Below are 27,995 nucleotides of genomic sequence, written 5' to 3' on the forward strand. Positions count from 1 at the left end.
AATTTTCAAGCCATAGTGAGGGACTTCTCTGGTGGTTCAGTGGCTAAGACTCTGTGCTCTCAATTCAGGGGGCTGGGGTTCACTCCTGAGTCAGGGAACTAGATCCCAAATGCCCCAACTAAAGATCCTGCATGCTGCAACTAAGAGCCGGTGCAGTCAAATAAAGAAATAAAAGTAAATATCTGACTAGATTCTAATGAGGTGGACAAACCTAGAGCCTATTATACAAAGTGAAGTAAGTCAGAAAGAGAAAGCCAGATATGGTAATATTAACCCGTATACATACATATATATATATGGAATCTAGAAGGATGGTACTGATGAATCTATCTACAGGGCAGCAGCAAAGATGCAGACGGAGGGAACAGACTTGCACACAGTCGGGGAGAAAGAAGGCGGGACGATTTGAGAGAGTAGCTCTGAAACATACACATTACCAGATGGAAAGTATACAGCCAGTGGGAGTTTGCTCTGTGACACCCTAGAGGGGTGGGATGGGAGGAAGGTGGCGGTGGGGAGGTTTCAAAGGGAGGGAACATATGTGTACCTACGGCTGAATCATACTGATGTATGGCAGAAACCATCACAATACTGTCAAGCAATTATCCTCCAATTAAAAACAAAACAAAAATTTTTAAAAGCCACAGTGTGAGATCTTTATCTTATGCTGACAAAAATGAAATCTGACAATGCCAAGTGTTGGTTTCATAAGACACAGGCTGTTGGTGGGGATAAAAAATGTAGGCAGTCACTTTGAAAAATAAATGGGCATGATCTAGTAAAGTCCAACACTGGCATACCCACAGCACAGCAATTTCACGCCTGGGTAATATGCGCTATTAAGGAGTGTTTTTTCAGGCAACAGATTGAAAATCGCTAAAACGGCACATGAAATCAGTTTAACTGATTGAGATCAGTATTTTTAAAAAACAAAATTAAGAAACGTCAGAGAACATTACGAGTATAGGATGAGCACTGTTTCACGGCGTGTTTGCTTCATCGTGTCTGTGGTGGAGGGAGGGTAGGGGACTCTATGGGCGTGTGGGTGTCCGTGGTGACGTAAAACACATTTCTCACTCTGAGTCATGGCAACTAAATTTGAAAGCCCTGTAGAAATTCTTGCCCACGTTCCCCAGAAAACATGTACAAGATTTTTCACAAGAGGGTTGTGCAAGATATCAAAAATACAACTCAAATATCCACTGATACTGGAGATTAGAAAGCATAAGTAACTTGCAGCACAGATACATGGTGAAATATTATGAGCAGACACAGAAGCTCTTCAGCCACATGTAATAACTTGGATGAACCTAAGAAACAAAATATTGAGTGAAAACAGGAAGCTACAGAATACCACACACATTACACCTTATTTATCAAGCTTATAGATAACACGAAAAATCTGTGAAAACAACCCAAAGCATGGATCCTGGAGTCCAACTATCTGGATTCAAATTCTAGCTTGGTCACCCACTGGCATGTAATCTTGGGCAAAATGCTTAAGCTCTGTGCCTGTTTCCTCATCTGTGAAACGGAAATAACAAAAACCTGTAAAGTCCGTGCCACAGTGGACATGCTAAAAAGAAGGAACACATGTGGAAGGAGCAGAATTAGCAGTCTTCTGGTCCTTAAGTTGGATCGTGGGTGCATGAGAATTGAAATTACATATCCATACATGTGTTTCCACATATCAGTATTTTTTTAAACACAGAAGATATGGGTTCGATCCATGGGTTGGGAATATCCCCTGGAGCAGGAATGGCAACCCACTGAAGTATTCTGGACTGGGAAACTCCATGCACAGAGCAGCCTGGTGGGCTGCAGTCATGTGGTCGTGGAGTCGGACACGACTGAGCACACACGCACACAGTTGATGCACACTGTTGTTTTAGGTGCACGGCAAAGTGATTCAGTTACATCTATTCTTTTTCAGATTCGTTTCCCATATAGGTCATTCCAGAGTATTGAGCAGAGTTCCCTGTGCTACTCACTAGGTCCTTGTTGATTATTTTATATCAATATTTTACATTTAAACAAGTGTGAACTGTACAAGGCTCTGTATACTCAGCCTCAAGAATGAGACTCCAGGTCAAGGATGGTGGCAGCTGGAGTGATCACATACCTGGTTCTCAGCCTGTCACTCCCCGATTCCACCCAGTTTCGGAGCAAGCTGGAGACCGGTCTTTCCTCGCACTGCTTGGTGTACTGAGCCAGCAGTTCCCGAACCACAACCTGCACACAGCATAAACCGTTTGTCAGCCGTTTGTGAAAAACGTAACAAACACCAGGGTGTTCTTAACTGCTGCAGCCAGATAAGGTCCAGTGGCTTCCAGCAAACTTTTGTGCTCAGTGGTGTCAGACTCTTTGCGACCTCATGGACTGTAGCCCACCAGGCTCCTCTGTCCATGGGAATTTTCAGGCAAGAATACTGGAGTGGGTTGCCATTCCCTTCTCCAGGTGAAGCTGACTCTCCTGAATTGAAGATGGATTCTTTACCCACTGAGTCACCTGGGGAGCCCATGTCTTACTATATACATATTTGAATGTCACTCAGTTGTGTCTGACTCTTTGTGACCCCATGGACTATACAGTCCATGGGATTCTCCAGGCCAGAATACTGGAGTGGATAGCCATTCCCTTCTCCAGGGGATCTTCCCAACCCAGGGATTGAACCTAGGTCTCTTGCATTGCAGGTGGATTCTTTATCAGTGGAGCCAGCAGCGAAGCCCAAGAATACTGGAGTGTGTAGCCTATCCCTTCTCCAGCAGATCTTCCCGACCCAGGAATCGAACCAGGGTCTCTTGCATTGTAGGCAGATTCTTTACCAGCTGACCTACCAGGGAAACCCAGGTCTTACTATATAGTCATGCTTATTACACATTCCTTTTGTTTCTTTGAAGTATTGTCTTGAATTCTTGAAATCATATCTCTAGATAGATATTACCCATGACTTCATTTCAGGATAGAAAAGGGGGTGTCACAAAATACTGACTATGAAAAAGAGGCCATCAGGATCACTGTATTAGGGGTCAACGGACATAGACATTTTTGTAATTCCTGTTGTACAAAGGTGGGCTTCCCGGGTGGTGCTGGTGGCAAAGAACCCCCTGCCAGTGCAGGAGACATGAGAGACGTGGGTTTGATCCCTGGGTTGGGACGATCCTGTGGAGGAGGGCATAGCAGCCCACTCCAGTATTGTGCCTGGAGAATCCCACAGACATGGCAGCCTGGCCCACTATGGTCCACAGGGTCGAGAGGAGTTGGACACGACTGAAGCAACTTAGCTCGCACGCATGCTGTACAAAGCAAGTGTGAAAATCAAACACTGCCAGCAACAGGGAAAATGGCGGCGGGCGGGGATCAACTAACTCAGACTAGAATAAAGATCAAAATGATACGGCACTCAAGGTCAGTTTCACTGACATCACTGGGATTAACACATCGTTTGTTTTTGCTCACCTATTCAATTTACAATGGCTCTAACTCCATCACCCTCCTGGTGGACAACAAACAACACTCCCAGCGTTACACATTGCTCTCTCTGATTCCCACCCCTCTGCTCCAGACCTTCACTGCCTTTATTTTTCCACACTGAGTTTACTGCTACCCAAGGACATGAAGCGTTACAACTTGCTGCTGTCTCCTCATCCTTCTGCCTCCGGAAGTTAAGCGCCACAAGGTCAGAATTTGTTCACGTTCGTTCCATCAAATGGCTATGGGAGTTGAGGAATCTTTCTTGAATAAATGAATGAATAAATAAATCCCTTTTCTGTGTCCAGCATCTCATCTGATCCATTCAATTCCTTAACAATTTCCTTTAACTTTTGTCACTATGTCCACCTTTCTGATTTTGCTGTTGTTCGGTTGCTCGGTCGTGTCTGACTCTTTGCGACCCCATGGACTGCAGCACACCAGGCTTGCCTGTCCTTCACTATCTCCCAGAGATTGCTCAAATTTATCTCCACTGAGTCGATGATGTCATCCAACCTCCTCCTCCTGCCCTCAATCTTCCCCAGCATCAGGGTCTTTTCCAACGAATAGGCTCTTACCTTTCTGATTTAAGCAAATTAAATTGGGAAAACACACGCATTTTAACTAGATTTAAAATTAGAAGAACATCGGGGCTTCCCCAGTGGCCCAGCACTTAAGACTCCATGCTTCTGCTGCTAGGGGCGAGGGTTTTATCCCTGCCTGGGGAATGAAGATCCTGTATGATGCACGGTGTAGCCAAAAAACTATTAACTTCTTAAAAGTTTCTAGAACATAATAATCCAGTTTAGGTGTTAAACTTAAAAGACAGACACACTGGGGCCTGGCTAGTATCACAAAATTCCTCTGTTTAGATCTTCGCTCTTTTCTTTTTCCTTTTTGCTCCTCGTTTTTGGAATTGTTCCTCTTTTTCTAGGTCATGAAACAAGACAAGCTGATTTTTTAAAATGAGTCTATTTTCTGCTGCTGATGCACTTTGGTGAAGTTTAGATTAAAGGGTTGGAGCTATCAGCTACCATGGGGTTTGGTCAGGACAGTCTCTACATTCAATACTTCATTTGATAAATGACCTGGAGAGGCAAAGACAGATCCATCAGTCTCCCAACTGAGCATGCAATGAAGACGTGATTTCTTTTACCTCATATATATGTTCCTGAATACATTATAATATACCATATAGTGTATATTTATATATGTACTATACCATATAGTATATATACATTATATAATAAGCAATAAAATGCAAAATATAAATTATATAACATTATATAAAATATATAATACACACACACACACACACACACATATATATGAGTGCAGAAGACACAGGTTCAATCCCTAGGTCAGGAAGATCCCCTGGAGTAGGAACTGGCAACCCACTCCAGTATTCTTTTTTCTTTTTTAAAAATTTTTCTTTTTTTACATCAGTATTCTTATCTGGAAAATTCCACGGACTGGAGGCTGGTGGGCTACAGTCCATGGGGGTCACAAATAGACAGGACTGAGCACATAACACCCCACACACACACATATAATTTTTAATTTTCTATTTTAAAATAATTATATACACAAAAGTTGAAAAATTAAAATGAAACAGAGAGGTTTTGTCGAGTCATCACCCAGATTACCCCCGAAATGCTATCTTACACAGCAATGCGTGTGCATGCTGTTTGTGACTACATGGACTGCAGCTTGCCAGGCTCCTCTGTCCATGGGATTATCCAGGCAAGGACACTGGAGTGAGTTGCCATTTACTCCTTTAGGGGATCCTCCTTACCCAAGGATTGAATCCGCACCTCCAGTGTCTCTTGCACTGGCAAGTAGACTTTTTACCACTGAGCCACCTGGGAAGCCCTCACACAGCAATAGCGATGATCAAACCAGGAGATTCAGTAAAATTTGTGTACACAGAATGTTTGAGTTGTAGCAGAGAGTTCATTATTTAAAAATGAACCTGGTAGTAAAAGAAACCCATTTTATACAATAAAATATATTTCCTCTCAATACAAATAGTCATATCTTCTAGGTCTGGTGTTTTGAAAACTTACACCAGATTTTCTTAAGACAACTTGTGATGTTATTTCTTTCCAGATGATGGTTTCTGTGGCTTTGGACACAGTTCTCTGGCTCAAAAGATGAAGACTCTATTTTCCTTTATCTACTTGATTACTTCCCAGGGACTGAGTCCCGCTGCACCTGCTCAGGAGTCCCTTCCTTAAGAGAACTCTGGGGAACTGAGCAGCCAAAACAGCTATATTCTTGCCTTTTGTAAAAGACCCCACCTGCAGAAGGAATCAAGTGACTCTGCAGCCGACATGTGGAAACCATGAGTCTGAGTAGTTATGCAGAATAATGATATCACAAACACGCATTTATAACGAATATCCTATGCATCAGGGAACACTGATTATATAGCACAATTACAAATAATTTTTTAGGTCGAATGGCTTTTCAAGGCATCTACGAAGCGACTAGCATGTCTACACACTGAGTATTTCACTGATTTATGTCAGCTACAGAGAAACTTGGATTAAAAAGCCTAACGAGTTGTGTCTGCTGCCAAAGCAGAAACACTTAGAGTCGATTAGGATAGAAAGCACGGTCTCTAAGGAAAAGCCAGCCCACGTCATCCTCTCTGCAGCAGGACAAGCCAGGCAGCGGGCGGCACTCAGGCTTATACCAAGTAGGACAACGGCTTCCTTCCAAGTGGCTGTACCTGTGGCCCTGGGGTCCCAGACCATGCTCTAGGCAGGACTGGCCATAGAACCCAGGGCAAAACAGAAGTGCAGAGCACCTTGTTCAAAAATGATTAGGAATTTCAAGACAGTGAGAGCAGAGTAGCAAACCAGCATAGGCTCTTCTTTTCTAAACATTTCATTTCGTCTTAGGGTATAGCCAGCTGGCCATGCTGTGATAGCTTCAGGTGAACAGCAAAGGGACTCAGCCATACATATATGTGTGTGTCCCTTCTCCTCCATACCTGACTGCCACCCAGGCTGCCACATAACAATGAGCAGAGCTCCCTGTGCTATACAGTGGGTCCTTGCTGGTTACTCATTTCACAAATAGCAGTGTGTACATGTCCATCCCAAACTCCCTAACTGTCCCTTCCCCCCAGGTTTCCCCTCAGTAACCATAGGCTCATCCTTTCAGTCTAAGTACAGGCTCTTCTGACCACAGGTTTCATCCCATGAAGCTGGATCTGACCCTCCAGGCCCCAGGAGGATGGGTAGACACAAACGGGACTGCGTGTCCTGAGTTTTTCTTCCACCCACATCTGGCAATGCGCGCTAGCTAAGGGCAGTTAAGGAGTCCCCCGGGGAGTGAGGCTGAAGAAAAGGCCAACTGGGCATTATCTCCCACTGGGTACAGTAACGCTTTGCTTCTTTCAAGTGCTGGACATCCCATCAAGGTAAGATTTCTTTGAGGAGAATCTGTAATGATTCTCTGGCTAGAAGGAGAGAAAGAAAGAAGGAAGGAAGGAAAGAGACAGGGAGAGAGGGAGAAGGAGGGAGGGAGGAGGAAATAAAAGGGACAGAGAGAGAGAGAGAGCAAGAATGATTTCTGTACAGAAAATGAAGAAGCCACTCTGGCGAGCTCAGAAGTACAGGTAACAAGGCCCAGACTCAGACGGCTCTCCTTCTCCCAAACCTCACACACAGAGTTCTTGAGGAGAGCCTTCAACAGTCAGATGCTGGAATATCTGGCTTGGAAAGAATTAGCACCAGATTTGTTACGAGTCAGTGGATTTGGAAGAGAAAACCAGAATGTCTGTTTGAAACTATCTTGCTTTTCTAAAAGGGTACTATCCCAAAGTCCCTTCAAGTTCCCCAGAATGAATGACCACATTTTGTAAATGCTCTGCACCAAATTCTGCCCCCAATCTTCACACGTCTGCCTCCTGCATTTCCAACGCCATTTCCTTCCTCTAAGCTGAGACTTGGTCCCCGGCATACCTCCACTCCCCTGTGGTGGTCTTCAGCCCCCACTAGGCCGGCCTCCGCCTGCCTCTGGCCCATTTACACATCTCCCTTTCTCTTCGCTTCTGCCATCATTCGAGGTGATTCCGTACACCTCATCTGTAGATCCCACCTATAAACCTCCGGAAGATCTGTTGAACTATCTGTCTCTGACGTTGCTGGGTCAGGCAGGCCCTCAGCTCACACCCTCGTTCTTTCTCCTCTGAAGGGGAGGGCGGCTGGTCTTTCAGGACGACTGGCTGTCATCCACAGCCCGGTGACCCCCGTACCAGCTGTTCCTCAGACCCCTCCTGGTGCAGCCAGATCTCAGATCTTTCAGAACTGATACCCCGAGGCCCTGTGATAGGGTCGCCCCAGCCCTCATCTCTGATTTTAGGAGCACCTGCCCCTCGCTCCCTCTAGCATCTCAACACCTCACCTGTTGATCGCTAGGACTCACCTATAGCCAGAAGGCTGGGGCCAGAGGGAACGTTCTTTCAGGTTTTCTAAAGGAACTGTGTGCTTCCTTTAGGAGCAGAGGGAGTCAGGGTCCTACAGCCTGAGGTCTAGCCCTCGCCCAACATCGTACCCGTCCCAACGCCCCGTTGTAGCACCTGAGGTCCAGGCTGTCTTGGAGAAGAATCTGGAATTCACCCCAGCGATGGGGGTGGGGAGAACAGTAAGGTGTGTGTGTGTGTGTGTGTGTGTGTGTGTGCATGCACTCGCATGCAGCATTTGTTCTCTCAGTGAGGCCTTTCTTTGTTACTCTTCATTTCTTCTCTTCCCGTCCTCATCTTTTATATTTAAGGAAGGACTATTTCTTTTTTTTTCTATATTTTACTCATAGTTCCTTTATTTTATATAGTAAAAATTACACCAATGAGTAAGAATGCAATAAATGTGTTTCTATAAGGGAGGGCCAATTTATTTTAATGGCTTTCAATATACTCAATTTTTAATTTAAAAAGTTTTTTTTAAAAACTAGGAATATAACTACCACATGACCCAGCAACCCCATTATTGGGCATATATCCTGAGAAAATCATAATTAAAAGACACATGAACCCCAAAGATCATTGCAGCACTATTTACAATAGCTAGGACATGGAAGCCACCTACCTGCCTACCTGTCTATCAAGAGAAGAAGAAGATAAAGAAGATGTGGTACATATGCAATGGAAAATTACCCAGGCATAAAAAGCAACAAAACTGCGTCATTTGTAGTGATGTTGATGAGTATAGAATCTGTCACACAGAGTAAAATAAGTCAAAAGAGAAAAACAAATATCATATATTGTATCTGGAATCTAGAAAGATGGTACCAATGAACCTATTTGCCAAGCAGGGATATAGACGCAGACAGAGAATGGGCAGGTGGGCACAGGGCAGGAAGAGGAGGGGGCGATGAACTGGCAGAGTAGGGTTGGCATATATCAATATACACTGCCATGTATAAAATAAATAGCTAGTGGGAAGCTGCACCACCAAGCATAAAATACACAGCACAGGGCGCTCAGCTCAGTGCTCTGTGATGACCTAGAGAGGTGGGATGGGGCGGGACGGAGGCTTCAGAGGGAGGGGATACATGTATAAATATGGCTGATTCACTTTATTGTACAGCAGAAACTAACACAACCTTGTAAAGCAAATCTCCTACAATTTAAAAAGTTTAGGCCACATTCAGTTCAGTTCAGTCGCTCAGTTGTGTCCGACTCTTTGCCACCCCATGAATCACAGCATACCAGGCCTCCCTGTCCATCACCAACGCCTGGAGTTCACTCAAACTCACATCCATCGAGTCAGTGATGCCATCCAGCCATCTCATCCTCTGTCGTCCCCTTCTCCTCTTGCCCCCAATCCCTCCCAGCATCAGAGTCTTTTCCAATGAGTCAACTCTTCACATGAGGTGGCCAAAGTATTGGAGTTTCAGCTTTAGCATCAGTCCTTCCAAAGAATACCCAGGACTGATCTCCTTTAGAATGGACTGGTTGGATCTCCTTGCAGTCCAAGGGACTCTCAAGAGTCTCCTCCAACACCACCGTTCAAAAGTATCAATTCTTCGGCACTCAGCTTTCTTCACAGTCCAACTTTCACATCAATACCCGACCATTGGAAAAACCATAGCCTTGACTAGACGGACCTTTGTTGGCAAAGTAATGTCTCTGCTTTTGAATATGCTGTCTAGGTTGGCCATAACTTTCCTTCCAAGGAGTAAGCGTCTTTTAATTTCATGGCTGCAATCACCATCTGTAGTGACTTTGGAGCCCCCAAAAATAAAGTCTGATACTGTTTCCACTGTTTCCCCATCTATTTCCCATGAAGTGAAGGGACCAGATGCCATGATCTCAGTTTTCTGAATGTTGAGCTTTAAGCCAACTTTTTCACTCTTCTCTTTCAATTTCATCAAGACATGGCCTTAAATAAAAAGTCAAAGTCTCTTACCCAACCCCTTACCTCTAGAACTTCACTTCAGAAATAACCATTCTCAAGCAGTTTTCATTCTGCTAGAGAAGAAGCTTCCAAATGCCAAGGTCAAACATATTTCTCTTGCTTCCTATTTGGAACATGCTTTTCTCAAGCAGTTTTGTTTTTCCTAGAGTCTTGATCGACTATTTTCCCACTTGTTTCAAGAAGAACCATATGGCTTTTCCATCATGATTAAGCATTTTCCTGCTTCTTAATTATTCTGCTTGTTGAATAGAAATCATTTCCTTCTCAAAGTCATTCTTTTGAGCCCTCTGACTTCTTGTCCTAATTTGGACTAATTGTGTTGGCCACGACTATGCAGGTATTTCTTTACACAAACTCCTCTTGGATTAACTCCAGAAAGCATAGATATCTTTATTTTTTTTATTTATTTTTAATTGAAGGATAATTGCTTTACAGTGTTATGTTGGTTTCTACCAAACATCAACATGAATCTGCCATAGGTGCACATATGTCCTCTCCCTCTTGAACCTCCCTCCCATCTCCCTCCCCATCCCAGCCCTCTAGGTTGTTACAGAGCCCCAGTTTGAATTCCCTGAGTCATACAGGAAATTTCCATTGGCTATCCACAGATATCTTTCTAATTCTTCACTTGTTTTATGCTTTTCTCCACCTCATCTACAAGTAATATTTTTCAGAAAGTGCATGGCAAAGTAAACTTCCCGAACATTTGAATATCTGTAAGTCTGGCTCATATTTGATGAATAATTTAGCTAGCTGTAAAATTTTACATTCAAAGTAATTTTCTTCTGAGTTCTAAAGGCGTCGTTCCATTTTATTCTAGACCCTGGCCACTGAAACTGTGGTCCGCAGAGCAGCAGTGTCACCGTCACCAAGGAGCTTGCTGGAAATGCAGACTCCCAGGACCCAGACCAGAGTCCAACCGTGACAAGAGCCCCAGAGACGTGTGGGTGCAGTGGGGTCCAGCCTCCAGTGCTGCAGCCAATAGGGCTGAGGTGAATCTGACTCTTTTCTTAGCAAATCATCTGATGTTTCTTTTCAGTCTAATGTCCGGAGGCCCTTTCTCTGTCCTTACTTGGTGATCTGAAATTCTCCAGACTGTTTCCAGGCTCTGACCTTGTCTGGTGGGTCCTGCCTGTTGTGAAGAAAGACTTGTGACTGTCTTCAGGTTTGGGAAACTGCCTTCTTTTATTTCTCTGATTTCATCTGCCTGCGTTCTCTGCTCCCTCTTTGGGGAATGTCATCAGTTTCCTGGACATGATCATCCATGTCTCTCAGCTTTTCCCTTTTACTTCCCTTTTGGCTTCCCTGGTGGCTCAGTTAGTGAAAGAATCTTCTTGTGACGCAGGAGACCCAGGTTCGATCCCTGGGTCAGGAAGATCCCCTGGAGAAGGAAATACCTACTCCAGTATTCTTGCCTGGAGAATCCCGTGGACAGAAGAGCCTGGTGGGCTACAGTCCATGGGGTCACAAAGAGTCAGACAGGACTTAGCAACTAAACAACCACCACCACAAATTCAAAGTCTGTGGTTACACTGGACCGCCAGGGAGGTCCCCAGGATGTTTTTGTTTTATGGATGCAGAGTCATCACGTATCTCCAGGAATACTAATTACTTCTTGCTTTCTCCAGTGCCAGTAGTTCTATTTGTTCACCTGGCTCCCTCTTCCTTAAGTTTCTGACTATCCCGATTAGATAACCTGTATTACAGTATGGGGCCTTCCCGGTGACTCAGAAGGTAAAGAATCTGCCTGCAATGCAGGAAACCTGGGTTCAATCCCTGGGTCGGGAAGATCCCCTGGAGAAGGAAATGGCAACCCACTCCAGTATTCTTGCCTGGAGAATCCCATGGACAGAGGAGCCTGGAGGGCTACAGTCCATGGGGTCGAAAAGTCAGATATGCCTGAGCAACTAACACTTTTACTTCACTTTCATTATGGTATTACTGTTCATTTGCTTAGGTGTGTTGACAGTATTGTGCTTTTGTAAGAAAATGTCCTTATTTTTAAAAAATGAATGTTGACATTTAATTTACACACATGCGAGCATGCATGTGTGTATAGAGAAAACAAGAATGAGAACACACTCTTAACATTTGGAGGTGGAGAATATGCCCAAGTGATATTATACCAATAGTTCAATTTTCTCATGAAATTCGTTTGAAATTTTCAAAATTTGGAAAAAAGAAAAACAAAACAAAATATCCAAATACTCGGGAAAATACTCCAGTGGCGGAGAGGGGACGGTGAAATCCCTAAGAAATCAGCTCTCTTACTGGAAACCAGATATGTGCTTGGTTTTTAAGCAAGTAGGACTATAGGTCATTTGAATTTTTGCATATATTTCCCTGGAGTAATAAACAGTGTGAGCAAAGCCTGTGGCTGATATTCCTTAGGAAATCTGCCACAGGGGGTTAAGAAGGGACCTGTCCTAGGGTATCTCTAATGAAGCAGAAGAAAGTTATAATGGGATTTCATGGGTGTGGACAGTAATTGGATTTGGTGGAGGGTATAATTAAATTTCACCAAGGGCTCACAACCTCTGCCCCAGGGAAATAATGAAAGGGTCAGATGACCTTCGATCCCACTCAAAGGGAAACATGTAAAGCATGCTAACTGCGAAGCACAGGCCTGCTGTGTCCACAGCTCCTCAGTCATGGGGCAGCAGCCACGGTGCCTGCAGGATCACTAAAGAGACGCACCTTCAGATAGAGGGTTGAAGGCACATCAGTAATAGAAGAATACTATGAAAAGTATTGCCTACAGGTCTCTGAAATATCTACCTCTACTTTGATAAGTGGATTCAAAGCATAATCCAGTCCAGAGAAGGATTTGCTGTTGTTTAGTCACTAAGTCTTGTCCAACTCTTTGCAACCCCATGGACTGTAGCCCTCCAGGCTCCTCTGCCCATGGGGATTCTCCAGGCAAGAATACTAGAGTGGGTTGCCATTTCCTTCTCCCGGATGTCTTCCTGATCCAGGGATTGAACCTGTGTCTCTTGCGTTTCCTGCACAGGTAGGAGATTCCCACTGTGCCACCCGGAAAGCTTACAAGTGACAGAAATTTCCCTCTATTCTAGTTTGATGAGAGTTTTTAATCACAAACTATTGTTGGATTTTGTCAAATGCTTTTTCTGTGTAAACCAATATAATCATATAATTTTTTTCACTTGATATGATGGTTTACATTGATTGACTTGAATGCTGAAGCAGCCTTGTACACCAGCGAAGAAATCTACTTCTTCACAGTGTATAATTCGTTTTATACACTGCAAGATTTAATTTGCTAAAATTTTGCTGAGGACTTTTGTATCTAAGATCATGTAAGTTTTTGATATGTAGCTTCCCCTTTTTTTGTAGATAGTAATCTACTTTTGGTATCAGAGTAATAATAGCTGTATAAAACCAAGTTGGGAAGCATTCTCTTCTCTTCCATTTTCTGCAAGAGATGGTGTAAAATTCTTCCTTAAATGTTTGGTAGAATTCTCCAATGAAATCTAGACCTGAAGATTTCTTTGGGGGGAGCTTTTTTATTATTATTAAACATTAAGTTTCATTTCTATTACAGGACTACATAGGTTGTCTATTTCAAGTGGCTGTGTTTGGGTCTTTTGATAGAGGAAGGTGAGAGGGCCAGATGTGGGGAAAGGAGCAAATACCTTGACTTCACAGCCACCTGCAGCACCTCTGGGTGGCAAGCTGAGGGACAGTCCTGGGTTCTGAGGCTGGAAACACCTGCCATGCCAGGTCATAATCCAGCACCTTCATAGAGCTTTACAAACCAGCACCGCAGGATGAGCTGAGAGAAGGGACAGTGTGAAGGTCATCGTTGAGGACTGAGTTGTTTTTCTTAATGGAATACAGTTGCCTTATGACGTGTTAGTTTCTGCTGTACAAAGAGGTGACTCAGCCACATGTATACATGTATCCCCTCCCTTGTGGCCCTCCCCCTCCAACCCCACCCCTCGAGGTCTTCACAGAGTACTGAGCTGAGCTCCCTGTGCCGTACAGCAAGTCCCCACCAGCTATTTGTTTACACATGGTGGGGTGCACTGATTTTGTGCTCTGTGTTACACAGGGGCGCTCATGTCCACACTTCACAGCAGCGTCTCAGCACCTGGTGGCAGGGATGAGGACGTTGGACTGGGCACAACAGATCCCTGGGACTTTTCGTTTTCTTCCACTTTGTTCAGACTGAGTAAATTCTATTGACTTTACAGATTTTTTTTTTCTCGATCATCTCTTCTACTGTCATTCCACCAATTTGTTTTTTCAATTGTATTTTTCAATTCTACAGTTACACTTGGGTCTCCTTTTATTTCTTCTGTCATTGCTGAAATGTTCTGCCACTTTTATCTGTTTCAAGAGTATTTGCAGTTACCTCTAAAGTAGTCTTTTGATGGGTACTTTAAAATCTTTGTCAGATAATTCCAACACCCGATTCTTTATGGTATCATCATCTGTCGATTTTCCCATTCAAAATGGGAAAATTTTGTGGTTGTCCTTTTTGTTGTTTTTATAATGAGTGATTTTTCTACTGTATCCAGGGGGGTTAGATATTACTTTAGGAGATGGTGTTTAATTGTGAGGTGCAGTGCAAGGTCTGGGGGTGTGAATGCTCAGCTTCCCAGCGAGTGCTGCCAGTGCTGCTCTGGCACAAGCAGTACACTGGCTCACACTGGCTTGTTGTGGACAGGTGGGGTGACACTCCAGCTTCCTGCTGGTCACACTCATACCAGACAAAGGGGGATGGGGAAGCAGCCTGCCAACGAGCCCCAATTCCCACTACTTCTTCCTAACTGACGATGGGTGAGGGCAGAGGCTGAACTTCCTCTTGGCTTCTACTGAAACTAGGCAGACAGGAAATGGAGTATTAACTAACCCAGCTCACACCATTCCACTCCACCCCGACGTCAGTGAAGGCTGGAGACTCAGAGCCTACTGAGCCCCTTTGGTATGGGGGTGAGAGAGCAGGGAGAAGAGGATCAAAGAGCCCACGAGTCCTCCTTCACGCCGTCTAGGTAGGTTTCTTTTTTAAATTTTATGTATTTGGTTGTGCTGGGTCTCCGCTGCTGCGTGGGCTTTCCTAGCTGCACTGAGCAGGGGCTACTCGTCGTTGCAGCGTGCAGGCTTCTCACTGTGGAGGCTTCTCTTGTTATGGAGCGCAGGCTCTGGGCCTTGTGGGCGTCAGCAGTTGCAGCTCCCAGACTCCAGAGCACAGGCTCAGTGGTTGTGGACCAGACAGCTTAGTTCTCTGAGGCATGTGGGATCTTCCCGGACCAGGGGTCAAATCCGTGTCTCCTGTGTTGGCAGGTGGATTCCTTACCACTGAGCCACCTGGGAAGGCCCCGAATTAGTCTTCCTTTTGCTGGGTACTTGTGTAGCTTCAGCTCCTTACTGGGTCCACTGACACCAGGGATGGGGAGAACGTGAGTGGTCACTAACCCTAACTCACACCTCCTGGTTTAGTCTAGTTGATGTCAGGCGGGGGTAGTATTCACTCTCCACTGGACTCTGCTGCCACTGGAGCTGAGGTTGAAGGGCACTGGTAATTAGCTCCACCTCACATCACCTCACTGGGTCTCGATGTTGCTAAATGCAGGTGAAGTCTTATCTCACCAAGGGATCCTGCTGACGTTACCCCAGTGGGAGAAACTGGGCTCTTTTTGCTTCCGCCAGGCTTCCCAGACAGCTCAGTGGTAAAGAATCTGTCAGTACAGGAGACTCTGGTTTGATGCCTGGGTCAGGAAGATCCCCTGGAGAAGGAAATGGCAACCCACTTCAGTATTCTTGCCTGGGAAATTCCATAGACAGAGGAGCCTGGTGGGTTAGAGTCCATGGGGTCATAAAGAGTCAGATAGGACTGAACAGCTGTGCATACACAGCCAGCCCCACCAGCCCCGCCAGGCGGGGGAAGGGCATCGCTATACCTGCTACCTGCTTCTGCTGACTTCCTCAGACTGGAGGTTAGGAGGAAGATCAGTTCCTGCCAGGCCCTGGTGAAGCTGGTGTGTGTGTGTGTTTTGGTCTGGATTTTCTGTTGCGTGTAACTGGTGGAGAGGGAGTGTTGCCTGTAAGGTTTTCTATTGTGAGGCTACCATCTTCCGCATCCTTTGTCTGGATGCACAGGATTTACCTGAAGCATATTCTGTTTGTGCCAGTTAGAGATTTAGGATATGTATATTCTGTCCAGGATTTACGGGAGGCAATAAGGAAACCCAGAGTTTCATTGTCTTCCCCAGTCCCTAGGTCACTGAGCAGCCTGCCTTCTTTGTTCCCACTTTATACAATGAAATATTATTCAGCCATGCTGCTGCTGCTGCTAAGTCGCTTCAGTCGTGTCCGACTCTGTGCAACCCCAGAGACAGCAGCCCACCAGGATCCCCTGTCCCTGGGATTCTCCAGGCAAGAACACTGGAGTGGGTTGCCATTTCCTTCTCCAATGCATGAAAGTGAAAAGTGAAAGTGAAGCAGCTCAGTCGTGTCCGACTCTTAGTAACCTCATGGACTGCAGCCCACCAGGCTCCTCTGTCCATGGGATTTTCCAGGCAAGAGTACTGGAGTGGGGCGCCATTGCCTTTTCCGTATTCAGCCATAAAGAAGAACAAAATAATGCCATTTGCAGCACATGAATGGACCTCAGACACAGAAAGACAAACATCATATGATACTGCTTATACGTGGAATCTAAAAGTAGGCTACAAATGAACTTGTCTACAAAACAGAAATAGAGTTACAGATGTAAAAAAATACACTTATGGTTACCGAGGGGCAAGAGGGAGAGGGACAAATTGGAAGATTGGGATTGAGACACACACACTACTCTGTATAAAACAGATACTAATAAGGACCTACTGTAGAGTATAGAGAACTCTACTCAATACTCTGTAATGGCCTTTATGGGAAAAGAATCCGGAAAAAAGAGTGGTGGTGATTTAGTCACTAAGTTGTGTCTGACTCTTGTGACCGCATAAACTATAGCTTGCAAGACTCTTCTGTCCGTGGGATTCTCCAGGCAGGAATACTGGAGTGGATTGCCATTTCCTTCTCCAGGGGATCTTCCCGACCCAGGAAAAGAGTAGAAATATGTATGACTGATTCTGTTTGTTGTACATCTGAAACTATCCCAACACTTAAATCAACTACACTCCAATAAAAATTTTTCAAAAAGAATCTCCCTATGCTTGTTCACTGCATTCTGTGCAATGTGTTTAACTGTTAAGAGGAAAGCCCTGGGAGGAATGGGGCCATTATATCTTAGCAAAACCCAAAGTCCCTATACTTAATCTTTAAAAACACCTAACTGGAATCCCACTCTATATACAGTCTTATATCATTTTTACTTAGCATATCATACATTTTAAATTTCCGTAATAAACTCTTTATAAGTACAGTTTTAAAGGCTATAGAATTCCCCATTGATTGGCCAGAACATGATTTACCTAATCATTTTCCTATTGTTGAAAATTTAGTTTCCAATATTATTGCTGTAATAAATAATGCACTAATGAGAATGTTTGTGACCAAAAGTTTTCTGCAGTTTGGATTATAAGTTTAGATGAAGTCCCAGAAGTAGAATTACATATGGCCAAGAGTAACATGGAAGAAATTCCTTTTATTCTGACCAACAGTGGGATGTGAACATACTCTTAAACATGAGGCAACTGGAGATATGAAAGAGATCAGTACTGCAGAGGCCCCAAAGTTGTTTCTCTGATCACTTACGTGGCTGATCAATTGCCCTCCTTTTGTACACTGGCTCTTCCTATCTTTTGCCTGTTTATCTTCTGGGTGCACACGTGATCAGTCATGTCAGACTCTTTGCAGCCCCATGGATGGTAGCCCCCCAGGCTTCTCTGTCCATGGGATTATCTTGGCAAGAATACTGGAGTGGGTTGCCATTTCCTTCTCCAGTGGAATCTTCCTGACCCAGGGATTGAACTCACGTTTCCTGAGGCTTCGGCATTGGCCAGCAGATTCTTTACCACTGAGTCACTTGGGAAGTGTGGTTGCCTTCTGGGCACTTACAAAGTCTTTGGGAATAGCCTCCCAGGTAGAAGATATATGACTCTACACTCACAAGATGTAACATTCTTAAGCCAAAAAAGATACCTTTCAACATCAAAAATCAGCTAGGAAATAAATTACTTAATCCCTTTCCCCATTCAACTACTGCAAAAATCGAGTGCCTAATGGGAAACCACCTGCCAATCAAAGACTTCAGATGAAGATACGACATAGGAAGAGCTTCAGATTTCTGGATAACGCTTGATCTTGAAATTTTCACTGTTTAATAAGAATAAACATTTCCCAAGTCTTACCTGCAGCATGACGACATTGTCACCTTCAAAAGTGACAAACACATCTGTGTCACATTTTAAGCCTGAGATTTGATTTTCCATCATGTAACCCTATTGCAAAAAAGAGGAAAAAAAGACAATTTTTACATTTGCAGTCCCATCACTATAAAGGACTAACATTTTCTTTCAAATTAAAAACATACAGACAATTATATTAAAAAAAAGAAAATATCTTTATTTCTCCTATCCAGAATAACTATTCTAAGAATTTTGACCCATCCCATTAGCTTTTGGTCCATAAATATTATTTGTGATGTGGTCTTCATTAGCAGCAAAAACATCTAAAAACAGTCATGTCACATTTTTCCAAAATATTTCAACAAATTATGCTAGCTTTTCTATTCCAAATCAAGGTGGGCTTCCCTGGTGTCTCAGTGGTAAAGAATCCACCTGCCAGTACAGGAGACTCGGGTTCAATCCCTGGGTCAAGAAGATCCCCTGGAGAAGGAAATGGCAACCCACTCCAGTACTCTTCTCCAGGAAATCCCATGGACAGAGGAGCCTGGCAGGCTACAGTCCATGGAGTTGCAAGAGTCAGATACGACTTAGCAACTAAACAACAAATTCATGATTATATCCCACAAAATGCAGGTGAACGATGCCTCCCCCGACCCAACCCAACTACTGGTACAACGTATAAAATAGGTGACCAATGGGAACCTGCTATACGGTTCAGAGAACTACTCAGTGCTCTGTGGTGACCTAAATGGGAAGGGAATCCGAAAAAGAGGGGACATATGTACACACATAGCTGATTCTCTTTGCTGTACTGCAGAAACTAACACAACATTGCACAGCAACTGCATTCCAAGAAATTAAAAAAATAATAAAGCAGAAAAGAATTAGCAAAGCTACCTATGATTCTTGGGAGATGTCGTAAAAATCCTAAATTGCCATTCTGTCCCTTAATGTCCTTAAATACTCTGTATCCTGAATATACACTGGTTCCAGCCCGTTTCTTCTTCTTTTTTTCTTTTCTCACTTCCTGAAATCCTTGTTTAAAGGGCAGAAGCCTGCTGCTCCTTTCCAAAGTTCTGAAGTGTTTCTGCACACACCCTGGGAGAACCAGCTGCCCATGAGAAAGTGGACCAGCCCCAGGCCAGAAGCGGAGGGAGCAGAGCTGCCCGTGTTTGGCCTTGGGCCCGTCACCTTCTCAATGCCCCTATGCCCTCCTTCCCGCTCATTGTTCTCCCCCTTAGCTCTCAAGATCCTTCCTTCTCTCAAAATCTGCTTCCAGATCAGTCCAGCCACGTAAGTTACACCAGAGGCAGCTGTCGCGCCGCCTGTCCTGGGAGTATGTGCACCTTGGCTCTGCTAGGGAATGACCAGCTTCAGCCTCTGTTGGAATCTTCAAGCCACGTGGGCCAGGAAGAGTTACAGAGGGCACTCCCTGGGGCAGCTGTGTATTCCAAACTCATGGTACCCGTTATCTTTGGGGTGTGTGTGTGCTCAGTCATGTCCAACTCTTTGCAACCCCATGGACTGTAGCCCGCCAGGCTCCTTCACCCATGGGATTTCCCAGGCAATTTTCTGGAGTGGGTTGCCATTTCCTACTTCCGACCCAGAGATCGAACCTGCGTCTCCTGCATCTCTTTCATTGGTAGGCAGATTCTTTACCGCTGAACCACTTGGGATGCTTTTTCCTGGGGGAGCCACTTCATTTATGAAAATGGTCACTTGAATGACAGAAGTGGGCAAGAAGGGGGCACTCTGGGTTCCTGATGCCCACGCGAAGCATCCCTGCTTCCTGCCCCAAGAGCCATCCTTTGATGCTTCCCTCCCTCTGCTGGTTCCCCTCAGCTTCAGTGCAGTCCGAGCAGGCCTTCTGCACAATCTTAGTTTACAGAAGCAAGGGCCTCTTTAACTCTGACTACTTTCATAAAGGTAAAATGATTGTGTGTGCGCGCACGCTAAGTCACTTCAGTCGTGTCCGACTCTGTGCTATCCTATGGACTATAGCCCACCAGGCTCCTCTGTCCTTGGGATTCTCCAGGCAAGAATACTGGAGTGGGGTGTCATGCCCTCCTCCAGGGGATCTTCCCGACTCAGGGATTGAACCCATGTCTCTTAAGTCTCCTGCACTGGCAAGCGGGTTCTTTACTGCTAGCACCACGGTGGTATTTATGTATAAATAAATCAGTAGCATTTCCAGTCTGGAGAAGCTGGGCCTCCCCATCCCATCATAGGTACAAGGGAAACCCCACTCCTACCCCTCAGGCAAACCACAGGAGATCGGGTTCCGACTGAGTGTGATCAGGCCGGAGACTGTCCCTGGCCAGGGAGTAGCTGAGTCAACTTTCACCGTCATCGTTCTACCATTTGTGAAGTACTCGCCACCAGCCAGATACCTCGCTGGGTGCCTGAGCCAACTTCATTTATGATGTCACGTAATCCTTTTCTTCCTCTCGACAGCCCTGTGAGGTGGGCGTTACTCTATTTTACAGATGAAGGGAGTGGGCCTGGAGGGCTATATTCCTGAATAACCTATCAAGTTCTGGTGCCGAAAAGACGAACATAGTGTATACCACCTCGGGACCTGGGAAGAGGCCATTATACATAAGAAGCACACCTGCTAAAGGCTTAAAACAATAATTTTGAAGAAACAAAGTACTTTTCCCTTGAGCATTGAGCTCTGGTCTCTTCCAGCGGGGGAGGGAGGAACAGGAGCTCTATAGTTCTGACACTTTTGAACTGTTCACACTCTGCCCTGGAAACCAGGCCAACTGGGGCTTTCCAATGACCAGACCAATGGTCCACTTGAAAGGCAGCAAACCGGCACAGAATCCCACTGACTCTCACAGAACGGGCACTGGAATTCCATAACATAAAGATGCCTCATGTTCCTGTGTTAGTTCTTCTCACACATTATAACTGATTTGAGACTCAGATAATTGATTTGAAATTGATGCTGAAACTCAGCTTTAAATGCCTCTCTTCATTTGAAAATTGAGTAAAACTGTGTGACTATGACTCAGATCATTTAAGACTCTCCAGGGTCCTCGCTGAGCCAAGGTGACAGGGCTCACAGCCCTCAAAGAGCTGGTGGACAACTGAAATGAAGCAGTGGAGAGAAAACCCAAAGGCTAACCACATGCGAGGTGGCACCATGGCCAGCTCATCACCACCAAGCTCCTGAAACCACCAGGGCGGAGCTATGATCTAGTCTCCTTAGAATAGCCTGAGAGGGGCAGAGCAGGGACTTCCCGGGGCGTCATGACACCTCACACTGTCCCCTCCCACAGCCCATCCTCCCCAGAGCCAATACCCATGAGCCCCGCTTCTGCCCGGAGGAGGAGCGCCTCCCTGGGGCCCAGGATGGAGGGGCCTGGCTTCCTCCTTGGTGCTTCCTAGAGAATACGAAGTATTCTAGCAAAGTGACCCGGGCTGTACTGCCTGCTCTGCACTCCTACCCCTGCCTGAGACATTTCCCCTCATCTTTCAGCCACAGGGCTCCCTCATGCCCTGCTGGGATTCTATTTCATTTTTCTAAGCCTCAAAATGGTCTCAGCCTTAACTGGGGAACCAAAGAGGCCCACTCGGCCAGAGGACCGCACATGACCCACAGTTCTAGGCTCCCGATGCATCCGTGGTTGAAGCCTGGCTGGGGAACGGACTGAGTTCCCACCCTGCCTGTCACATTGGGCATCTCTCCACCACAGGCCTGAAACTTCAGCCTCCAGTGCATCTCAAGTCAAATCTAAAACTTCACTCTGGAGAGGCCCTATCACAACATTATAGAGAGCATGTGCCTGAGTGTGGGTGTGTGTGTGTGTCTGTGTCCCCGGGAGTTCCTACATTGACATCCTAACCCTCAGGACCTCTAATGTGACTGTATTTGGTGATAAGACCTGTGAAAAGGTAATCAAGGTTAAATGAAGTAATTGGGATGGGTCCTAACCCATGATAACAGGTGTCCTTATCAGAAGAGACGTTAGGAATTTGTATCAACTGATGCTGAAGCTGAAGTTTCAATACTCTGGCCACCTGATGTGAAGAGTCAGCTCATTGGAAAAGACCCTGATCCTGAGAAATACTGAAGGCAACAGGAGAAGGGGTGGCAGAGGGTGAGATGGTTGGATGGCATCACCGACTCAATGGACATGAGTTTAAGCAAGCTCCAGGAGATGGTAAAGGACAGGGAAGCCTGGTGTGCTGCAGTCCATGGGGCCGCAAAGAGCTGGACATGACTTAACAACTGAACAACAACAATCCCGCTATTGTGTGAAAACTGTATAAATCTTAATTCTGTTGAATTGGTTCATGGTGCTTTTCAGGTCTACTACATTCTTCTGCTTTTCTGTATATTCATTCTATTAATTTTTGAGAGTTTGATTTTGAAATTCCAATGAAAAAATTGTAATTTATCTACTTAAAAAATAATTGCAATGTATAATGGAACTACATGCTCTGTATTTTCCAAGTCTCCTGTAAATGCATCATCATACTTTCATAATTTAAGAAATAAAGAAAGAGAAAAAAAGTAGAGACCCTGGGACAGACACTCAGAGGGAAGAGCATGTGAGGACAAACGGAGGAGAAGATGGTCACATACAGGGCTCCCCGGGTGGCTCAGCTGGTAAGGAATCCGCCTGCAGTGCAGGAGATCTGGGTTCAATCCTTGGGTTGGGAAGATCCCTAGAGAAAGGAATGGCAACCCACTTCAGTGTTCTCGCTCGGGAAATCCCATGGACAGAGGAGCCTGGTGGGCCACAGTCCATGGGGTCGCAAAAAGTCGGACACGACTGAGCAATGAAACCATCACCACAGGCCAAGAGAGAGGCCTTGGGAGAAACCAACGCTGCCGACACCTGGATCAGGACATTCAGCCTCCAGAATTGTGGGACAGTACATTTCTGTTGCTTAAGCTTTGTTACAGCAGCCTGAGCAGTGTCTGTGTGCGCAGGACGTGTGCATCTGCCCGTGTGTGTGCAGCATTCTCTCGAATCCTGCTTGTTCTCCACCAGGGGGAAATCGACATGAACTGTTGCTCCGATGGGAACAGATCCCCTGGAGTCTCAGGAAATTCTTCTCTCCGCCATCCTCTCAAGGCACTCCCTAGCACCTTGGGTTTTCATTATAAAATGAAATGGTTGCTTCCATCATTTTTCTTCTCTTCCACCTTGGACTCTTCTAAGCAGGGGCCTTGGCTTATACATTTCAGGTTGGGGACCGGGGAGATGAGAAAAACAAGGGGGAATGAGGGGAGAAAGAGGTTGAATGCCCCCAAAAAGTGAATAATATTTTCCATTAGCTTACTTCACTGTGAATAAAGAGAGAAATGTGGACTAGACAGAAGGAACTCTAAACTACGTGCTCCCCAAGCCAACAGCATCCTCAGGGGACACAGGGGCCAGGATCTGGGAGGAAAGAGCAGGCTGGGTAGACGCGTTACTGTAGCCTTGCCTTCTGGGTTACATCGGCCTCCGAGCAAGTAATTGTGAAAGTCATTAAGGTTGTGTCCCATTTCAGTGAGGGCCCCACAAAACATATTTTATGGTTTCAACTTTGTACACTGAAAAGTTTAATATGTTCCTGCTGCTTTTCACATCTCTGATTTTTTTTTTTTTTTTTAGTATATGATTACGTTGAATAAGTATATCAGAACAAAATTAGAAACAGGCTTTCTTCCCCCCACCCAACCCTTTAAACCCATGGAGGGTACATTTTGTTCATTTTTAGAAGAAGAAGATAAAATCAGTCTTATCTTTTTGGCTAAAGGAGGGTCAGTGGAAAGTAGAGAGACCATCCAGGAGGGACTTCTTGTGTCAATTTTACACCAACATATCTCTTAGAAAAGACCCTGATGCTGGGAAAGAGTGAGGGCAAGAGGAGAAGGGGGCGACAGAGGATGAGATGGTAGGATGGCATCATTGATTCAACAGACATGGGCTTGAGCAAAGTCCAGGAGACAGTGAAGGACAGGGAAGCCTGGTGTGTCGCAGTCCATGGGGTTGCAAAGAGTCAGGCATGACTGGGTGACTGAACAATAACCACACATCTGTGCCACCTGGCATGGAACAGAACCCACGCGTGTGGGTGACGGGTGTGTGTGTGTCACTGTCGCCTTTCCTGTGACAGCTGTGATCAGGGCGGCATGTCCGGACAGCCCAGCAGACAGTGGATGCTCTGACGCAGGCAGTGACAAGTCATCCTGCCCTGCCCCGTGCACTCTGGAACGACCCTGAACTCTCAGGGCCTATGAACTGCGAGGGAATTCACCTGTGGGTCCCATCACTGAACGTTCGCTCAGGGTTTGCACTGCAGGTGCTGTGCCACACACTGCAGACGGCAGACACAGTCCTGTCCTCAGAAGACAGGCACCGGCCAAGCAGGCAAAGAAAACAGGTGACTAAACAATCTGTGGTGGGATAAATGGCTAGAGAAGTTGTGGTATTAGACATACACACAGTGGACTGCTACTCAGCCATAAAAAGGAGCAAACCTGGCTCATCTGTAGAGATGTGGCTGGACCTAGAGTCTGTCATACACAGCGAAGGAAGTCAGAAAAACACAGAGCATATATTAACACATACATGTGGAATCTAGAAAAACGGCACATACGAACCTACTTGCAGGACAGGAACAGAAATGCAGATGAAGGGAACAGATGTGTGGGCGACAGGGTGGGACGAACTGGGAGACCAGCACTGACATATACACACGACCAGGTGTAACACAGCTGGTGGGAAACTGCTGCACAGCACAGGGGGCTCCGAGTGGCGCTCGGGGGTGGCCTGGAGGGGTGGGGTGCGGGGGATGCACGCATCCAGCGGGTCCACTTCACTGTACAGCAGAAACTAACACCACACTGTAAAGCAATCATTGCTGTTGTTCAGTCATTCTGTCATGCCCAACTCTTTGCAACCCCATGGACTGCAGCACGTCAGGCTTCTTTGTCCTTCACCATCTCCTGGAGTTTGCTCAAACTCAGGTCCATTGAGTCAGTGATGCAATTATACTCCAATAATTAAAAAAAAAAAAAATCCTCTGAGGTAAGCGCCAGAAAGAAAAAGATCTGCATTCCACGAAGAAAGAATAAACAGGAAAGACCTCTTCTAACCAAGATGCCAGAGAAAATTTTCAGGGCTTGTTTAACTTGGAGCCATAAAGAGGTCAGCCAAGCCAGAAATGGAGACAGCTTACTCCAGGTGAAAGAAGAGCATGTGAAAACACCCTGTGGCCAGGAATGAGCACGGAATGTTCAGGACTGGAAAGAAGGCTGGACTGGAGGTGGTGTGCGGGGAGGAGAGTGCCCCAGAGATAAGGTTGGAGACAGGTGTCAAGTGACGCAGCACCTCAGGAGGCATCTTGGACATTCGTTTAACTGAACATGTTAAGTTAGGTGCAATGTAAAATCATAAGATAATTGTATTCTTTGGGATAAGATGACTTGTGATTTTTAAAAGATGGCTCTGTCTGCCAAGTGATCACAGCCCACAGGAGGCAAGAGAGAAAGGGTTGGACTAGTTGGTCAAGATGGGAGACCTGGGTGGCCTGGAGTTAGAGGGAGATGGGCTTGGATGAGCTGCGTGTGTGTGTTTGTGAGAAAGAGAAAGCCCAGGTCACATGAATGGGAGGTGTACAGTGTGGTGTTTACCAAGCTGAGCGTCCTGCAGGGAGTATGTTTACAGGAAAAGATCAAATGTTCATATCTATAAATGTTAGCTGTGAGAATCAGTGAGACACCCAAGGGGCCTGGTCAAAATGAAGGTTAGATACAAGACTCTGCAGATGTAAATAGATGTCTGGGATGGAGGCATAGCGTCCTCATTACATAACTCTTTAAAACCAATGGAAGGAACAGAATTATCAAGAGTCTAACTACACAGGGGCTTCCCAGGTCGGCTAGTGGTAAAGGACCCTTCTGCCAATGCAGGAGATGAAAGAGATACCGGTTTGATCCCTGAGTTGGGAAGATGCCCTGGAGGAGGAAATTGCAATCCACTCCAGTATTCTTGCCTGGAGAATCCCATGAACAGAGGAGCCTGGCGGGTTGCAGTCCACAGGGCTGCAAAGAGCTGGACCCCGCTGAAGTGACTTAGCACGCACACACTAACCTCACAGAGAAGAGAGGACTCAGGCTCATGTTATGGAAAATGCTAACATTCTGAGGTCAGGGAGAAGAAATCCAGCAGAGCAGACTAAGAAAACAAAGAAGCAGAAAGGAAGTTGAGAGCATGGTGTCCTGACAGCTTGGAAGAATGCTGTGTTCAGCAGAGAGGGGTGGGCCAGGGCAAAGGCTGCTGGGAGCTCAGGCAGGTGGGGACTCAGAAGGATCCTCTGGACAGAGTCTCAGGGAGTCAACGGCGACTGGCCCAACACAGTTCAATAAGCACGCAGGCATGACTCAGAAGGAGAACCAAATTTGCTTGGGACATCTGTCCCTGGCAATACGGCAGATGAGACAGTCTTTAACTAAAAATTAAATCACCAGTAGAACCACTGAAAATATGCTTGATAAAATATTTTTTAAAAATCACTTTGATGCATATCAAACTGATAAAGAGAAATACTCAAAAGCTGAACTCAGTAAGAAAGCATGAAACCTAAATGGGTAGCAGGTGATGAGACCAAGTGAGAAGTTATATATAAAGAAATCTGTATAATAGCTAGGATATGGAAGCAACATAGATGTCCATCCACAGATGAATGAATAAAGAAGTTGTGGTACATATACAGAATGGAACATTACTCAGTCACAAAAAGGAATGCATTTGAGTCAGTTCTAATAAGGTGTATAAACGTAGAACCTATTATACAGAGTGAAGTAAGTCAGAGAGAGGAAAAGAAATGTCGTACGTTAATGCACATATGTGAAATCTAGAAGGATGGCACTGATGAATCTATCTGCAGGGCAGCGGTGGAGATGCAGACATGGAGAGCAGACTGTGGACACAGTGGGGGAAGGAGAGGGGGACGAATGGGGAGAGCAGCATTGAAACATGCACACCACCACATGTAAAACAGACAGCCAGTGGGAATTTGCTGTGACACAGGGAACTCCAACCTGGTGTTCTGTGACAACCTAGAGGGCTGGGGTGGGAAGGGGGAGGGAGGCTCAAGAGGGAGGGGACATATGTGTGCCTATCACTGATTCATGTACATGTAAGGCAGAAACCAACACAATATTGTAAAGCAATTATCCTCCAATTAAGAAAAAAATAAAAATTTTAAAAAGAAAATTAAAGTCAAAAAATAAAATAAAGACACCTGTATAAACACAGTCCTCTGGGAAAACAATGTCCACCAGGGATTAAGTGAGAAAACATCACTCCTCACTCAAGAAGATAAGGAGGAAATTTGCTAGTCCCAGCTCTGGCTGTGGGTGGAGAGAGAAACATCTCTGCTTAGAATTCTGACCCTGGCCTGCATTCATAGGACTCTAGGGCCAGAATCCGTACCCTCTATGAGGCCCTCAGAACTACAAAGACAGAGACAAAGCTACCAACCAGTTCAAGCGGGTTGTGGTCTCCAGTCGTCTGGCAGAGATTAATGCAGATCCCTTCTGCCTGGAAAGAACTTACGGAGATAAAGCTCCAAAAGTCTAGCATCACAAAATGTAAGAGCAAGACAAGGACAATCAGAAGAGATAGATAACAATAAACAGAAGCAAAACTTCAGAGGGAGTAGGCATTAGCTGCTACACCAAGAAGGATGATATAAGAACACAGAGACGATATTGAAAACTTCAGAGGGAGTAGGCATTAGCTGCTACACCAAGAAGGTGATATAAGAACACAGA

The 27,995-nt window shown here is 45.4% G+C and overlaps 1 protein-coding gene across 6 annotated transcripts in view; it reads right to left on the bottom strand.

The window, feature by feature from the left end:
- Window positions 1-27,995, bottom strand: part of ACOXL (acyl-CoA oxidase like) — a 341,825-nt gene that overhangs the window by 104,758 nt on the left and 209,072 nt on the right. For all 6 annotated transcript variants that reach the window (XM_070798172.1, XM_070798174.1, XM_070798171.1 and 3 more), the window contains exons 13-14: window positions 18,215-18,304; window positions 2,123-2,232 (exon numbers count right to left, since the gene is read on the bottom strand). In XM_070798172.1, coding sequence (XP_070654273.1) covers window positions 2,123-2,232; window positions 18,215-18,304 — 200 coding nt within the window. The remainder of the gene's footprint in view (window positions 1-2,122; window positions 2,233-18,214; window positions 18,305-27,995) is intronic.

The sequence above is a fragment of the Bos indicus genome, chromosome 11 (assembly GCF_029378745.1).
Source record: "Bos indicus isolate NIAB-ARS_2022 breed Sahiwal x Tharparkar chromosome 11, NIAB-ARS_B.indTharparkar_mat_pri_1.0, whole genome shotgun sequence".
Taxonomy (NCBI): Eukaryota; Metazoa; Chordata; class Mammalia; order Artiodactyla; family Bovidae; genus Bos; species Bos indicus.